The 19070-nt window shown below is 35.9% G+C and overlaps 1 protein-coding gene across 1 annotated transcript in view; it reads left to right on the forward strand.

Annotated features, from left to right (window-relative positions):
• Positions 1-19070, forward strand: part of LRRIQ1 (leucine rich repeats and IQ motif containing 1) — a 206696-nt gene that overhangs the window by 177559 nt on the left and 10067 nt on the right. The window contains exon 26 of the mRNA XM_032594019.1: positions 5758-5878. Coding sequence (XP_032449910.1) covers positions 5758-5878 — 121 coding nt within the window. The remainder of the gene's footprint in view (positions 1-5757; positions 5879-19070) is intronic.

The following is a 19070-nucleotide window of genomic DNA, read 5'->3' on the forward strand; positions in this document are numbered from 1 at the left end:
ATATAGTGAGTGAAAAAAGCCAGACACGTTAAGAGTATATACTGTATGATTGTATTTATATTAAGTTCAAGAGCAGAGAAAACTAACCTGTCCATGGTGAAAGAAATCAGAACAGTTGCTGCTTCTGAGGATAAATTACCGGAAAGAGGTATGAAGGAACCATTTGGTAGTTACATTAGTCAGGGGTCATCAGAGAAACAGAATCAATAAGATACCTATATCCATATCTATATCTATATTTGCCTATATCTAATATGTAAATTCATATTTAAAATCTCTTTGTCTGTGTATATAGAACCTACAATAGCCAAAGAAATCTTGAAAAAGAACAGTAAGAAGTGTCACACTACCTGATTTCAAGACTTTCAGACTTGGCCTGAAACTTACAACATTGACCCTCTGGAATTTATAGATATATTCTGTATTTATTATAATAGATTATATATTATTTATTATAATAGATTATATATTATTTATTATAATAATAATAAATATTATTATTTAATAATATAATAAATTACATATAATTTATTATAAGGAACTAGTTCATTTGATTATAAAGGCTAAGAAGTCCCATGGGCTGCATGCTGGAGAGTCAGGAGAGCCTGGGAGCGTAGTTCCAGTCGGAGCTGAAGGCCTGAGAACCAGGAGAACGGATGGTATAGGTTCTAGTCTAAGTCTATATGCCTGATGGCTGAAAGGGCTGATAGTGTCAGATCCAGTCCAAGTCTAAAGGCCTAAGAACCAGAAATGCCAATTGTGTAAGTTCCAGTCTCAAGAGAAGACAGACAGTCCAGCTCCATCTGTCAAACAGAGAGAGTGAATTCTCCCTTCCTCTGCTTTTCTGCCCTATTTAGGCCCTCAGTGGATTAGGTGATGTCAGAGAGGACAATCTGGTATACTTTGTCCACCCATTCATATGGTATCGTCATCCAGAAGCACCCTCACAGACACATTCAGAAGTAATGTTTAACCAAATGTCTAGGTACTATATGGCCTAGTCAAGTCGTTACGTGAAATTAACCATCATGGTAGTCATCTGTAAAAAATAATTAAATTGAACAGTGTAATGAGAAAACGAACAAAGGGCTTGAATAGATACTTCATCTAAGAGGCTTTTTAGAGAGAAATAAGCACATGAAAAGATGTTAAACATTGTTAATCACTAGGAAAATTGTTAAAGTGACTATATAATATTAATGTTAATATCTTAATAAGGTCTGTGGTTTAGTAATGGTATGGTACCAACATAAATATCCTGGTTTTATGAATCCCCCTTTCCTTATATATCATTGGGCAAACTGGCTGGAAGTTATACAGGGAACTCTCAGTACCAATTTTTACAACTTCTGTAGGAATTTTAAATTACTTCAAAATAAAAATTTTGAAAATGATTGAGCTTCATGTTTAAAGTCTGTGCATTTTGGGGCGCCTGGGTGGCTCGGTCGGTTAAGCGTCCGACTTCGGCTCAGGTCATGATCTCACGGTCCGTGAGTTTGAGCCCCGCGTCCGGCTCTGTGCTGACAGCTCAGAGCCTGGAGCCTGTTTCAGATTCTGTGTCTCCCTCTCTCTCTGCCCCTCCCCTGTTCATGCTCTGTCTCTCTCTGTCTCAAAAATAAATAAACATTAAAAAAAAATTAAAAAAAAATAAAGTCTGTGCATTTCATTGTATGTAAATTATAGCTGTATAAAACATTTAAAGTGTCTTCCATGCCCACATATGTTATATAATGAGGCCTCTGCCTCATATGAGAAAGGGGGTTTGTGCAATGATGATAATGTCTATAAATGGAGGGGTAAAATCAATGAACCAAATCTAGATCTTACAAATATAATAGACAGTGAAAAATAAGCAAGTTGCAGAAAATAATATTCTAAAATTTTTGAATACTTTTATAAGATAGGTTATAAGTGAACTTTGCTTTATATATTTTATTTCTCTTGGGGTGGCTTAGTCAGTTAAGCAGCTGACGCTATCAGCTCAGGTCATAATCTAACAGTTTGTGGGTTTGAGTCCCACATTGGGCCCTGTGCTGACAGTGTGGAGCCTGCTTAGAATTCTGTCCCCCTCTCTCTCTTCCCCTCCCCCATTTGCTATCTCTCTCTCAAAATAAACTTAAAAAAATAAATTTTATATCTCTTGTTATGTTATTTAAAAAAATATTTATTTATTTATTTATTTATTTATTTATTTATTTATTTATTTTGAAAGAGAGAGACAGAGACAGAGAGAGAGACAGAGAGAGCTAGCAGGGGGAGGAGCAGAGAGAGAGAAGAACGAGAATCCCAAGCAGGCTCTGCACTGATAGTGTGGGCTCCATCTCATGAACCCTGAGATCATGACCTGAGCCAAAATCAAGAGCCAGACACTTAACTGACTGAGCGCCCTTATTTCTCTTTTTAAAAAAATCTAGGGGTGCCTGGGTGGCTCAGTAGGTTGAGCCTCCGACTCTTTGTTTCGGTTCAGGTCATGGTCTCATGGTTTCACAGGTTCAAGCTCCGCGTGAGACTGCATTGACAACTCAGAGTTTGCTTGGCATTCTCTCTCCCTCTCTCTCTGCCCCTCCCCCACTTGTGCTGTCTCTGTCTCTCTCAAAATAAATAAATAAACTTAACATCTAGATAATAAGGAAAAAAATATTTATTTTTATGTGTGCAGTTTAGTATGTCTTAACTTATGTTACAAATAAATATTTAATAAAATATTGTTTATGAAAAAAAGAAGAAAGAGGAATTCCCTGTTCTTTATTAGATGTGAGAGATTCTCTGTTTGTAATTAATTTGCATGGGTTGGAGGTGAATCAGGCTCCAGATGCTTAGAAGTAGTGTTCAAAAGGAGCTTCTGGGTTACTCAGCCTGTTAAGCGTTGGACTTTGGCTCAGGTCATGATCTCACTGTTCTTGAGTTTGAGCCCCATGTCCAACTCTGTGCTGACAGCTCAGAGCCTGGAGCCTGTGTCTCCCTCTCTCTCTGCCCCTTTCCTGCTTGTGCTCTGTCTCTGTCTCTCTCTCAAAAATAAACATCATTAATTTTTTTTTAAAAGTCATGTTCAAATATTCATGCTCCTCATTTTATTGTGAAAATATGGAGAAAAAAATGTTACAAATGTTGCAGGTAGGGGCCACATAAATGCACCCAGTTCAGAAAACAAAGACGTATGAGAGTTTTGCAAAATTACTATTTAAAAAATATTTGCCATTGAATTGCACATAAGAATATTCTTATCTAACCTTGACTCAAAACAGTTTATTGTGTTATAACCATACAAAGTGTCTAATATTACAGTGTTTTAGAATTAAGTATACATTTTTTTTGTAGAATAAGAAAAGCATGGGCAGTCATACTCAGTTTTTAAGTATATCCATTCTGCATGATATAGAAGAAAATAGAGAAATAATAAAGAAAGGTCAGTTAAAGGAAGAATAATGTTCAATTTAAAAGGCAATGTTTTCAGAAAGAGAATCTGCATATTAATGCATATGTGGCTCTCAGATGCACTGCTGGACCTTTCACTAACCCCTTTATGAAACATATGGGTTTGTATTTTAAGTTGCCACGTGGCACTATTGTGAAATTGTGTATTTCTGTTAAGTTTCACTTCTAAATTTGGTTCCTTGTTATAATCTGACCCAGTTAGTAACTGACATTAATTATTTTCTTCTTTGGAAGAAACAATCTTTTGGGTGTTAATGGTTAGATGGTAATGGGATTTATGGAAGGCATGTGTTCACACATATTTTCTTGACATGTAGGTATGATCGTATTTGGAGGATGGGTGGGATTTCTTTTTTCTTTTAATTTTTTTAATGTTATTTATTTTTGAGAGAGAGAGAGAGATCAGGGGAGGGGCAGAAAGAGAGAGGGAGACACAGAATCCGAAACAGGCTCCAGGCTCCGAGTTGTCAGCACAAAGCCTGACACAGGGCTCGAACTCACGAGCCGTGAGATCATGACCTGAGCTGAAGTCGGACGCTCAACCAACTGAGCCTTTTTTTTTTTTTTTTAATTTTTTTAGTGTTTGGGGGGGGGGGTGTTTCTACTTTCTAAATAGGTATGTGAAATTATGTCATCAAATTGAAGCAGATAAAACCTGATTTTAAAATCTTGAATTTTGTAGTTAAAGCCTCCTTAGCTAACAGGAGGGTCCTTAAGGGGTTAACATGTTTTTCCTTGTTTTTTTTTAACTGATCTCACCAGAACTGTAGTATTGCGTTGGTACTTCCCCCTTACTCCTAACTGGTTCTTTTTTTAATAAAGTTTTATTTGTTTATTTTTGAGAGAGAAAGAAAGAGAGGGAAAGAACAAGTGGGGGAGAGGCAGAGAGAAAGGGGGACAGAGGATTCAAAGCAGGCTCCACGCAGACAGCAGAGAGCCTGATGATGTGGATCTCGAACCCACAAACCGGGAAATCATGACCTGAGCCGAAGGCAGCCACTTAACTGACAGAGCCACCCAGGTGCCCTATGACTGGTTCTTTCTAAGTCTTAGTACTGATGGAGCTATACTAATGGAAATATTAGATACGTACTTTCGTACACTAACTGAAATATTTTTAGAAAGAATATATAATATTTTTCATACCAATCACAGGTATAAATTAGAAGCCAATTGTTATTTATTTCATTTTTCAACAGTTTTCTACTGTGGTCTTTTGACAATGCAATTGTATCACTTAGCCGGGTACATCAAAAAGTGACTGACATAGAATGTTGTCTATTCATGCACATGAGAGTGCGAAGAAGTTGGGAGGGGTATGTAAGGGAAAAGTGCAAAGATAGAGAATGATCTTTAGATTCTATTTTCATGAGATTTTGTAGCCCATTATATGAGGATAGCTTTTTAAGCACAGTGATGGTTTTATGATATTATTTTGCTCTATTTAAATTTGTCTCACATCAAACATTAAGGACAGTGCTTTCTCATAGGAGTTCAAGCATCTTGTGGTTTGGGTTAAATCCTAGTTATTTTGAGGCTGCTTTCCTTTCCATCGTGGCATTTTCCCTTACTTCAGGGCTGTATCCTGATAAATCTGTACTTAATAATATTAGACATTATGTAAAATAATATTCTATAGGCAAGAAGTGATTCTTTCAACTGTTAGGTTCAGTCCAAGGTAGTAATAAAAGTTCAAATGGTAATTTTAGATGAAATAAATTATTTAATTCTATGTCCTTAAAATAATATATCTTGAAATTTCTATATATTAACCATTACCCTTAAATTAGCCTTACTGCATAATATTTTTATATTAGTAATAGTTTTAACGAGAAGGCAGAGATCTTTTATGACTTTGTAGTATACAACTATGGAATGAAAGGCATTTTGAGGAATATTGTTGAGAAGACTAATACTTATAACTGGTGAAATACAAATATTGCAGAAAATAATCCAATATGACATTTCTAACATTCAATTAAGAATTAAATAATATACTTGGTAAATAAGTGATGTTAAGCTGTTTCAAGTTTCACCAGTTGCCTTTAAGATTGATTTTCATCAAAATTACTGTACTAAAATGTTTTCTTTTGTTGTACAGACTCAAATAGCAAACCTCAATTTTAAAATCGGCTCTTATTTGCAAGAAATGCTTTGACATAGTGCATTTGTTCTGCCTGGGCACCAGTAAAGGATTGTGGTATCATTTTGAAGAAGGTTGTTTGACAGAGCCTGTTTGTTTATTTGGGGTAATGTGAGCTGCATTCAGAAAATGCCATATTTTGTTTCATGATTGTATACATTCTCTCCCATTGCTCCCAGGCAAGACTTGTAAGCAGAGAAGACACGGATTTAGACCTTTTTTCCATGACCAGTGGAAGTGCTTTGTCTGTAAAGAGAGAAAAAAAAAATCAGGCACACAGACACTCAGCGGGATCTTCAAGTAAGTTGTGGTTTCCTTCAGAATTAATTTAGAAATCACAAACGAATTGATGGAACATAATGCCAACAAGCATTCTTTTTTAGATAAGGGGTAGGCTGCCAGCAGCCAGAACTGCCTGAAAGTGTGTATTGGAGGTTTTTCTTTCTTTAAATGTCTTCTTTTGATATAAACCAAATTAAATCATTTCTAAAATTAACGGCATCAATTTTTATTTTAATTATAATTCTGTGACTGCATGTTCCCATGAATATATTGAATTGTTTGATCATTTAGTTCTAAAAGAACTTTTAGGCTAATTGCAAAAAGTTGGATTTATATATCAAAGTAGTGTATTTTGGCCTTTTGTCACTGATATAATAGATGTTATAGGTCACCTTAACTTTTAAAGGAACCTTTTTAAAATAACAGACTTTTAGATAATAATATTATCATCAAAACTGTCAAAACCATGCTTTGGACACTATTTCTTTCTTTTTCTTTTCTTTTTTTTTTTAATGTTTATTGATTTTTGAGAGAGAGAGAGAGAGAGAGAGAGAGAGACAGAGCATGAGCAGAACAGAATCTGAAGCAGGCTCCAGGCTCTGAGCTGTCAGCACAGAGCCCGATGCGGGGCTCGAACCCATGAGCTGTGAAATCAGGATCTGAGCTGAAATAGGATGCTCAACCGACTGAGCCACCCAGGCGCCCCTCAACCCTATTTCTTTTTTTTTTTTTTTTTTTTTTTTTTTTTTTTTTAATTTTTTTTTTTTTTCAACGTTTATTTATTTTTGGGACAGAGAGAGACAGAGCATGAATGGGGGAGGGGCAGAGAGAGAGGGAGACACAGAACCGGAAACAGGCTCCAGGCTCTGAGCCATCAGCCCAGAGCCCGACGCGGGGCTCGAACTCATGGACCGCGAGATCGTGACCTGGCTGAAGTCGGACGCTTAACCGACTGCGCCACCCAGGCGCCCCGACTCAACCCTATTTCTGATGAATAGATAACAGTTCACATTTATTAATGATGAATTTTTACATTTGTTAACTTGACACACCCATCTATTACCTTCAATATCATGATTTCAACAAGAACTGCGGTACAGTTATTAACTGAAAAAAAATAAGCATTTAAAAATATCTATATCTTGTAATAATAAAGTCTAATTTTTTCAAACTCTTCATATACCATAGAGATTTTGAAATATCTTCTAAAATGTTTTAGTATATTAGTATAAAATATGTTCTATTTAGATATCATATTTTTAAATTTTTTTTTTCAACGTTTATTTATTTTTGGGACAGAGAGACAGAGCATGAATGGGGGAGGGGCAGAGAGAGAGGGAGACACAGAATCGGAAACAGGCTCCAGGCTCTGAGCCATCAGCCCAGAGCCTGACGCGGGGCTCAAACTCACGGACCGCGAGATCATGACCTGGCTGAAGTCGGACGCTTAACCGACTGCGCCACCCAGGCGCCCCAGATATCATATTTTTTTAATTTCCCCAAAGTATAGTAAACCTCAGAAGTCCACACATTAACTCATACTTCATTATAAGCATTAAGTTTTTCTTGAAAAAGTTTTATTGCTCACTAGTACAATAGTTTTATAGATGCAAAATCAATACTTGATTGAATGTGAAAAACTCAACGCTCCAGGTGGTGCTCTACAGACAAACAAAAGGTTAAAAATGATTCTCTTTCACTTTTTATCCAGGTACATGGCATTATTAGAGTCCAGTCATTTAAATCCATTAACATATGCAAGTTCATTTTGGTAAATTTTAATTTGGTTTTGAAATAATGATTTCAATATATCTAATTTAAAACTATTTTCCAGGATTCAAAGTTCTTACAATGCCTGAATTTTCTTTACTTCATTATAGAATCTGGTCACAAAAGGTTCTAGTCAATATGGTTAAGAAAGAAATTGGGGTGCCTGGGTGGCTCAGTCGGTTAAGCGTCCGACTTCAGCTCAGGTCACGATCTCGCGGTCCGTGAGTTTGAGCCCCACGTCGGGCCCTGGGCTGATGGCTCAGAGCCTGCAGCCTGCCTCTGATTCTGTGTCTCCCTCTCTCTCTGCCCCTCCCCCGTTCATTCTCTGTCTCTCTCTGTCTCAAAAATAAATAAAACGTTAAAAAAAAAAGAAATATTTTAGGTTTATTAACTAAGTAAAATTATATTATTGATCTAATATAAAATTTTTGCATTCTTAACATAATCTGTTAGTTACATCAAATTTCAAAATACAACATTTCAGAAGTAATCAACCTGTGTCACACATAATAATAAATACTATCTTGATTTTAAGTACTACATAGTATGAACTTATTATATATCACTTTGGAGCAGTAATACAAAGCCAAAAAAATTGCCTTGTCAAAGTCTCTATTCATAATATATCTTCTGACTATTAAAACATGAACAGCTCAATAAATCAGCAGCTGTCCTAAAATCCTCTAGCTTTACCTTTCACTTATGTGACATCGAATCATAGATTCTAGAAAATACGAGATCATTATATAGATTTAACTTCTTTTTTTAATAGTCTTATTTTCTTTTAAAATTTTAATTCCAGGATAGTTACCACACAGCGTTATATTAGTTTCAGATGTACAATATAGTGATTCAACAACACATTCTCTAAAGAACAAACTAATATGGCTATCCTCACTGATTCCAATTAGTTGTCAGTAAATAACATTATAGCGAACACTACTAATCACTAAATCTGTTCACTGACAATTAAGACAAACAACTTTAGAAAAATAGAGTTTTGATTAAATAACAGAATTATTATGAATAAAATAGCACTTACTGAGTTATTGTAGCTACTAGTTTACTACAACATCTGTATAATATAATGGTGAAATATAGGCTCCACCATCAGTCTGCCTGGAATTGTATCGTGACAATTTCCCCATCCTTAAAACGGGAATGAGAAGAGAAGTACTGTATCTACCTTGAGGAGTTATTGTTAGGATAAAATGTATAGCATTTAAAACAATATCAGGCACAAAATAAGGGCTTAATAAATAGTGTTTATAATTGCCACCTAAACATAGCCATAAAAGAAAAATCAATTGAAGTAAGATATTAACGTCACTAGTATCTGGGCACATGGGCTAACTAGCTCAGCTTATAAGAAACCTACTCTTAATAGTTACTTAACTAAAAAACTTGGGGTAGCCTATTATCCATAGAACTCTTTTAACCATCAAAATCCTTGGGTCATAGGCCTCCATGGCCCTGAGCCAACCACGTTCAGCTTTGGTATTTTGAAAGCTCTTTTTTCCTCCAGCTTTTTCTCTCTCTCTTAAAAAACTTATCACCTTATTAAAACTAAAGCATTTCTTTTAGCTTTGCAAGCCAAAGCTAAGGAGTAGTTTATGGCTGCAGCTATAAAACTCTTTCAGCCTTTGAACTAGATATTTCTCTCTCAATATTGCTATATTATTTGTAACATGTATTCTGTAGCATCAGATAATTTCAGGTTTAAAATCCCAGTTCCACCATCACACATAAGCTGTGTGATCTTAACTCTAAGAACAAGTTAACTATCTGTAAGATGGGAACAGCAATGTTTATCTCATAGAGTTTGGTGGGGAAGAAATGAGTAAAAATAAAGGTAAAGCATGTGATACATTTCCTAGCATACAGTAAATACTTGCTGTTTGTATTGTTTTTGTCTTATGTTGCTGTTGCATAATTTTAAACAACTTTAAAGTAGAATTGCCTTCCTTTCCTGTGTCAAATAATACCAGAACCAGCTTCATGACAGTCATCTTAAGCAATGCTGTCAGAGAATTTCCTAAATTCTCTCTCCTTTTGCTTTTAGGTCTGACTGCTTTATTTTTTGTTTTGTTTTGTTTTGTTTTTAATGTTTATTTATTATTGAGAGACAGAGAGAGAAAGAGCATGAGCATGGGAGGGGCAGAGAAGAGGGAGACACAGAATCTGAAGCAGGCTTCAGGCTCTGAGCTGTCAGCCCGATGTGGGGCTCGAAGTCACAAACTGAGAGATCATGACCTGAGCCAAAGTACGACACTCAACCGACTGAGCCAACCAGGCGCCCCTGACTGCTTTCTTAAAAGAGGCCAAGGCAGTCTTCTGCTACTTGGCCTTCTAGCCTACCTTATGGTTTAAAAAAAGATGTAAGAGGTCACATTCTTATTTTTTTAATGCCATTTACAAAATGAGTATGCAAACAAATTCCTTCATTTGGACAATATTTAAACAAATATTGGTTTTCTTAAAAGATTTTGGTTTTCTCAATTAATTTTCCACGTAATGCTTAAGATAAGCATGCATTACAGTAATAATAATTTTATTGCTGTAGTAATTTATAGCTTTACAAATTTATTTTCATTATCTTTTCTTATTTATAATGACTATTTATCTTTGACAACTAATATAAATAAGTCTCAGAGTTTATTTAATTTGCCTTGGCCCAAAAAACTTAGCAAGGAAAAGCAGAAACTTGAACCCATCTTTTCTTATTGCTTTTTATTCTTCCATGGACTAAAATATAATAGCTGAATTGTAAGAATAGACCACAATTAATGTAGTTCTTATTTATTCACTCAAGAGCCATCTGCTGAATGATCACTGCTCACTATGCACCTAGTTTAGGTTTTCACATACCTCTTCCTAATCATCTTTCCACTTTCTAGGACATACTCCATTTTCAGAGTTAGCCAGGGATTGAAGATCCACAGTACCCCTATAATAGTGCATAATCAGCCCAAAGTCAAATTCTTCTTTAGGCATATCTAAAGTCTCATGAGATGTAAGCCCTTTTAATATGATACTGAATTTTCTGAATATGAAAGAACCTATTTTTTACAAGCAAAGCAGCTAATATCATTAAAGTGTGTGAGAAAGGCTTCTTGGAGGCGAAATATTTGATTTGTACCTGGAATGACATTTGGGATGTAAATAATGAAAGAAGTGGAAGAAAGTCACCTTAACAAAAGTAAAAGATAAAATATGAATATATGTTCATTGAACTTTGAGGAGTCTCTCTGGACCAGAGTTTGCACATAGTAAAGTAATGCAGAATAAGATTGAATTAAAGATGAAGCCTAGGTTCAGGTAAGTTTGAAAAGCCCCTCAAAAACTTAAAAATAGAACTACCCTACAACCCAGCAATTGCACTACTAGGTATTTAGCCAAAAGATACAAAAATGCTGATTTGAAGGGGCACATGCACCCCAATGTTTATAGCAGCACTATCTACAGTAGCCAAATTATGGTAAGAGTCCAAATGTCCATCTACTTATGAATGGATAAAGAAGATGTGGTATATAAATACACACACACACACACACACACACACACACACACACACACAAAATGGAATACTAGTCAGTGATCAAAAAGATTGAAATCTTACCATTTGCAACAATGTGAATGGAACTAGAGTGCATTATACTAAGCGTAATAAGTCAGACAGAGAAAGACACCCCTGCTGGAGGGGTGGTAGGTGGGAGGATGGGTTAAATGGGTGATGGGCATTAAGGAGGGCACTTGGGTGTGTTATATGCAAGTGATGAATCACTGGGTTCTACTCCTGAAACCAATACTACACTGTATGTTAACTAACTCAAATAAAAAAAAATTAAAATTTTTTAACGTTTATTCATTTTTGAGAGAGAGAGAGCATAAGTTGGGGAGGGGCAGAGAGAGAGAGGGAGACAGAATCTGAAGCAGGCTCTAGGGTCTGAGCTGTCAGCACAGAGCCTGACACGGGGATCAAGCTCACGGACCACAAGATTATGACCTGAGCTGAAGTTGGACACTTCACTGACTGAGCCAGGTGCCCCTAAATAAATAAATTTTTAAAAAAGTAAAGTGGAGGAATTGGACTACCCTACTGGTAATGAGTAACTAACAACAGTTTCTAAAAATACCTTAGTGTTTTAGAAAGCTCAAGATCAGTTGAAGAAATGTAGTCTGAGCCACTTTTAAATTATACAGTGCCTCCAATATATTGACAAAGTAATTTTACAGTTTTTATTAAAAAAGAATATTTTTGGTTATCAAAGTAAAAAGTGAAATAGTTTACTAGATGTCAATATCCAATAATATGTGCAGATAGAGACTAAAGGTGATAGCTAACACAAAAGTAGATTCCAAAGATTACTAGTAAAGTTTACTCCAAATTTACTCTAAGCACATTCCATTAACACAATTTTTAATTTGCAAATAAAGACTTATTAGCATGGTGTATATTCATGTATTTCTCTATGTATATATGCACATATATATGGATATCTAATTTGGTATTTAGCTGCAGTATATATACATAATATGCATTTTTAATCCTTCACTGAGTAAGTACTTAAACATTATTGCCTATATCGGTGGGTCATCATATAAACCATGCATCATGATCCAAGCACGTATATGCTTACAATGTACAAAGCACTATACAGGCCAATAAAAAAGCATAAAGATGGAGAGGTACAGACCTAGAATAGCCAACACAATATTGAAGGAAAACAAAGAACAAAATCCCTTTAATACTATAAAGGGGAATGCAAATTAAAACCATGAGCTATCACTAAACACCTATTAAAATGGCCAAAATCCAGAACACTTACAATACCAAATGCTAGTAGGGATGTGGAGCAACAGGAACTCATTCCTTGCTGGTGGAAATGCAAAATGGTACAGCCACTTTGGAAGAGAGTTTGGTGGTTTCTGACAAAACTGAACATCTATTAATATGTCATCCAGCATTCGTGTTTCTTGATATTTACCCAAAGGAATTGAAAATTTATGTCTACACAAAACCTGTACATTGATGTTTATAGCAGCTTTATTCATAACTGTCAAAATTTGGAAGCAACCGAGTTGTCCTGTGGTAGGTGAATGTCTAAAAAATCTGTGGTACATCCAGATAATGGCCTGTTATTTCGTGCTCAAAAGAAATGAGCTATGAAACCATGAAAAGACATGGAGGAAATTTAAGTGAATATTACTGAGTGAAAGAAGCCAATCTAAAAGGCTATACGTACTGTATGATTCCAACTATGTGATGTTCTTGAAAAGGCAAAACTATGGAAGGTATCATAGGTTGCTAGGGGTGGAGGGGAGAGGAGATGAACAGGTTGAGCACAGGGGATTTGAGGGGCAGCGAAAATACTCTGTGTGATATCATAATAATAATACATGTCATTCATTATACATTTTTCCTAAACCCATAAACTGTACAAAACCAAGAGTGTATTGTAATGTAAACTATGGACTTTGGGTGATTGTTTTGTGTCAGTCTACATTCATCAGTTATAACAAAGGCATTGGGGGGATATTGTTAGAGAGGCTATGCATGTGTGGGGGCAAGGGGTATATGGAGAGTCTCTGTATCCTCCCCTGAATTTTGCTGTGAACCTGGAACAGCTTAATAAAAGGCAAGGGTGGGGGGTGGAGAAGAAAAAAAAAGGGAGAAGAAAATCTCAGAAAAATGTTCCTTGCCAGCTATTACCTGGGATTTACTTTATTAATAAATGGTTATTGCTATTAAAGAAAGGTTGTAATATATTATAAATAGCACTCTATTGTGAATTCAGTCAACCTGAAACCAGAATTTTGAAGGCTTGGTCTCTAGCAGGGAGAAAAATCTCTCTCAGTAGTACTAAACACACTTTCTTTCAGATTTTGTTGGCCACAACAATGTCTTACTAGTTTTTTATCTTTATGGTTTATTCTCCTTCTCCCCTACTAGCATGTATGTTCCAGGAGGTCAGGAAACTTAATGTGGTATCCTAGGTAACTAGAAGAGCTCCCTGGCATATAGTAGGCCCTGTAATGTATGGATAATGAGTGAATTTATGGATGACTGACTGACTGACTGACTATGGTCCACTATGGAGCAGAAAATGTGAGATAAGAGCTATAAAGAGAGTATTTGTCATTTTCCTGCTGCATAGTGGGAGGCAGGCTGTACTGACAAAAAAGGAGGGTAAAAGATTGATTGTTTGGTAGATCTTCAACAGTGTCTGCCCAAGCTTCTAAGAGCACCTGATCTGGACAGAATCCTGGTATGTACAATTTATCCAAACAAGTGAAGTTTTCCTCCCAGGTGGGTCTTTCAAACAACTCAGTCATGAGATTCAAATTCCCATGGATCCAACCTACCTGGAGCCAATCCTGTCATTTGTTCACTGAAAAAAAAAAAAAAAATTATGGAGTGCTCTTAAAGGCTCAGCGCATTACGCAGGTGAGAGAGTGCTGAGCATCATGGCCTTCATGGAGCTTATAACTTATATAAATATAAATTATAACAGTCTGGGTTCAATCAGGAGACAGCTATGATACAGTTGGTTAAACAGTGAAGTTTAAGTATTGTTACCTATGCTAAAGTATTATCCATATCAACTATTGAAATAAAAGGAAACCCTATGTGGTACCCTAGGGCTGAGGGAGATCACCCAAGGAAGGACAAACTTAGAAACAGTTCAGACCTTGTTGGAGAAGGCGTGGTTCAGCCACCAGATAGCAGACAAGTTCCCGGGTTTGACCAGACCAAAGCTGGTCTGGAGTTACCATGCAAATAAGAGGCGATTCTCTGGAGGGCAGGAGGTGGGGAAAGGAATGAGCAATCAGTAGCACAGGCATGCCGTGAGAATGGGTCTTGATAAGGCAGAGGTACAGCAAGCTTTGGTGTCCCTATGGAGAGGACAGTACCCAGGTTATCACTAGGGCGAACCTGCCAGGTTGCAGAGGAATCCTATTCTGGGCCTGTGGCTCAGGCAGGCTGCATCAGAGGTCCTGAAACCCACAAGGCCCACTCCACCCCCACGTATGCCAGAAACTGCAAAACCGGCAGTGTCCCCTGAGCACCCTCTGTTCAGAAAGCTTGACATTTTTCTCACTTTAAAGGAGAAATGCTTAAAGAAATTCTTTTATCACAAATCATATAATGAAGGGTGTATTCATCGCTTATAAATCGATAACTGACATATATGCATGCACTGAATTACTACTCTCCAGATATAATAACTTATATATGTGTGTGAATTATAGGTATATATATAAAACACATCTTTATAAAAGTAAATTTGACTCACTATTCTTGTCCTTAAGAGAGAGTCACAGCTTGGACCAAATAGAGACCTAGTATTATTTTACTCATGGCCTCTAAGGCTAGGAAATTTTCACAATTGAGAAGAATTGAGGAAAAAGCATAAGAAGACCTCAGATTGTTAAAAGAATGATGTCCCATCATTCTTTTTCTCTAAGTTTTATAGGCTACTTCCAGCCTATGAAACCATGTGGTTAACTAGGGAAAATAATTAACTAACGGATGGCTTTAATAAAGTGTAGCATCGCCCTCACTAAACTGGAATTATGAAGTCCAGAAGTAAGAGATGATAAGTACGCCAGTTGCATTTTTAAACACAGTGAGAGACTGTGTGGTATTGGTAAGAGTATGTTTTAAGAGACTGGGAAATAAATTTCGAGTCCTGGTGTGGCTCCTTACCAGCTTGTCTGTGACCTTAATTAAGTCACTTACAACTCCTTTGTAAATTTAGTAGATAAAAGGCAGCCTGAAACAAGGGAAAGAAATTTGGAGTAGGCTAGATCTGAATCTGAATCCCATTTCTCACACATGTGCTTCTGTGAGCTTGGAAGAGATATTTCAGGTTTGGTTTGTCCATTAAAAAGTATCATGGAAAATTCGATGAATATATAAATATCTATTTTGCTCTCATGTGGGAAAAGAGGGAAAAAGAATAAAAATAAACAAAGGAAATCCAAGAGTCCTGATAGCTTTAGAATTCCATACTCTGCAAATAGAACAAGAAAACTTTGTATATGCTAATTTCCCAATTAAAAAAGCAACAGAAACTATTATTTCTGATATTTTATAGTGTGAAAATCTTGTTTGTAACTGAAAATTTTCTCCACACTAGAATGCTTCTGACTGGTTTCAAATGTTTTCAAATTGTCTCTAATTACTTTAGCTAAACAAAGTCAGCTGAGATGGAAAAAAAATTAAACATTTTCTTTAAATGTTTTTTAAGTAAAGATCAAAAAAGCCCATCATCTATGAGAAATGACAGCTATTTCATAAAATGAAGTTGAATTTCAAAAAGCCATAAGTGATTCTGAAACTCGGCATACCTACTATAAAAACTTGGCTTAAGGATATTCTACTATAAAGACTTAGTAATGGATATCTTGATGTCCCAATACATTTTTTAAATGAGAAAAAACCAACAAGCCAATAAAGTTTCCTATGAAGAACCCAGTCAACATTTTATAGTATGTACTTGGAAATGATCTTTAGCTTAATCTTAGCTAGATGTTTACTTTTAGAAAGAAGTTGTTTGTAAATTTAGTACTGAAGACACTAAAGAGGGAACTAGGTATAGATATATAGCTATAAGATAATTTATATGAATAGGTTATCCTGAAAGTAATTAGTAAAAATCTATGATGTTTTTATATAAATGTAAAATGTTACGATGAGAAAAACATAGGAATAACATGTCAGGCAGCTGTCCTCTTTAAGAGAAATTTCAGGTTTTCAGTTTATAAGACCGTGTGAAAGGGGCACCTGGGTGGTTGAGCTTTTGACTCTTGATTTTGGCTCAGGTCATGATCCCAGGGTCGTGGGTCATGATCCCAGGGTCACCCATGTCAGGCTCCATGCTGAGTAGAGCCTGCTTAGGATTCTCTCTCTCCCTTTGCCCCCCTCCCTCACTCATGCATGTTCTCTCTCTCTAAAATAAATTTAAAATTACATGTGTGTGTATATATATATATATATATACACACACATATATAATTTTACAGTATATATAAATGTATATATAAATTTAAATATAAGTATATATAAATTTATATATATATATATAAATTAAAAATTGTATATATATATATATATATATATATATATATATATATATATAAAGGGGTACCTGGGTGACATGGTTGGTAAGTGTCCAACTCCTGTTTTCAGCTCAGGTCATGATCTCAGTTTTGTGAGTTCAAGACCTGTGCTTCCAGCACAGAACCTGCTTGGGATTCTCTCTCCCACTCTCTCTGTCCCTTCCCCACTCACTCTGTCTCTGTCTGATAAATAAAAACCAGGAGAGCCTGGGTGGCTCAGTCAGTTAAATGTCCGATTTTAGCTCAGGTTGTGATTCACGGTTCTTGAGTTCGAGCCCTGCATTGAGCTCTCTGCTGTCAGTGCAGACCCCAATTTGGATCCTCTCTCTCCCTCTCTCTCTGGCCCTCCCCTACTTGCTCTCTCAAAAAAATATATGAACATTTATAAATAATAAAAATAAAAATAAAATAATAAAATAAAAATGTAAAAAATACATGTAATAACGTGTTAAAGGTGACCTTGCTTTTATTTATTTATTTATTTATATTTTTAATGTTTATTTTTGAGAGAGAGAGACACAGTATGAGTGGGGGGAGGAGCAGAGAGAGAGGGAGACACAGAATCTAAAGCAGGGCTTCAGGCTCTAAATTGTCAGCACAGAGCCTGACGTGGGGCTTGAACCCACAAACTGTGAGATCATGACCTGAGCTGAAGTCAGATGCTTAACCAATTGAGCCACCCAGGTGCTCCATGGCCTTGCTTTTAAATCTGATTATTATCACACAGAATATAATAGAGAACCAGGCCTATAGTTTCTTCTGAAGTATATTTTGAAGAGAACTCTACTATATTAATGGGCCAAAACTAGAAGGAAAGAGAAGCATTCTCCTTTTATTAAGGGTTCCCTTTTTGAAGATGGGGTTAATATTGATAATCTCTTAAATTCACTTTGAATGAATTGTACTTTGGAAGTTATTTGTGGCTGTCCTATGTGATTCTGTGTTAGGGATAATTTCACATTCAATTAAATATCAAAATTCTAACTTTTTAAAAACACAGGTCAGCTTCTCTACCTTAATATAGCAAATGTTTTAAGAAGCAAAACTTAAATTCCACATAGGAGTGAAATCTTATGGTATTTGTCTTTCTCTGATTGACTTATTTTGCTCAGCATAATACTCTCTGGCTCCATCTACATCTTGGAAATGGTGGGATTTCATTCTTTTTTATGGCTGAATAATATTCCGTTGTATGTATATACCACATTTTCTTTATCCATTCATCAGTCAATGGGTAGTTGGGTTCTTTCCATAATTTGGCTATCTGCTGCTATAAACATCGGGGTGCATGAACATTAGGGGGGAAAAAGAGAGGCAAACCAGAGAACAAACTGAGAGTTGATGGAGGGAGATGGGCAGGGGGATGGGTTAAATGGTAATGGGAATTAAGGAGGGCACTTGTTATGATGAGCACTGGGTGTGGTATGTGATGAATCACTAAATTCTACTCCTGAAACAATATTACACTGTATGTAAATGAACAGGAATTTAAATAAAAACTTGGAAAAGAAAAAAAAAAGTAAGGCCTAGGTTTATTTTCAAAAATTAAACGTCATTATTTTGTCATTTCAAAAGTACAAGTGATATCTCTTATGTGAAATGGCTTTGGTTTTTCTCTGAAAGTATTAATAACAAACTCCACCCAATGCAAAGATGTGTTAAGGAGTTGCAGTGTTAATTTTTAAGATGAGAGGACCCACATCTGTAGTTACCAGCTGTCTTTCTCCACTCCTACAGTAAGAAAACTTGACTGGGTGAGAAAGATAATTATATTCTCCAAAGAGACACTTCTAAATTTAAACACATGGATTACTCTAGGCTATCCTCCTTAGGAACTTATCTTTAGTAAGTCAGTCTGAGTAACTACACTTGTTCCTAAGAATATCCTGAAATAGACTACACAATGGCAGTCATTCAGTTCTCTCAAAACTAGGGGCCCTTTGTATTTCTTAGCAAATTATAGCTCTGGTAATGGGCTAGCTCCTATTGTTCAAAACCATTTAGGGAACATTTTCCAACAAAACCTACGTGGAGATATTCATGCTTTTTATTCTGCTGGCTAGAATAATAGCATCCCCATCATAGAGTCTCTTATTTTTAAAGGAAGAGGAAATCATAATTATGTAACACTTTCATATTACCAAGCTTCTTACTTAGATCATAAATTTAGAATTTTACATAAAATACCAGGTCAAAAAAAGATAGATAGATAGATAGATAGATGATACATAGATACATAACATACATACATACATACATACATACATAACAGAAGTTTACCTCCTAATTCTTGACACGTTACCATTTCCACTCA

This window comes from Lynx canadensis, chromosome B4 (assembly GCF_007474595.2).
Source record: "Lynx canadensis isolate LIC74 chromosome B4, mLynCan4.pri.v2, whole genome shotgun sequence".
In the NCBI taxonomy this organism is placed as follows: domain Eukaryota; kingdom Metazoa; phylum Chordata; class Mammalia; order Carnivora; family Felidae; genus Lynx; species Lynx canadensis.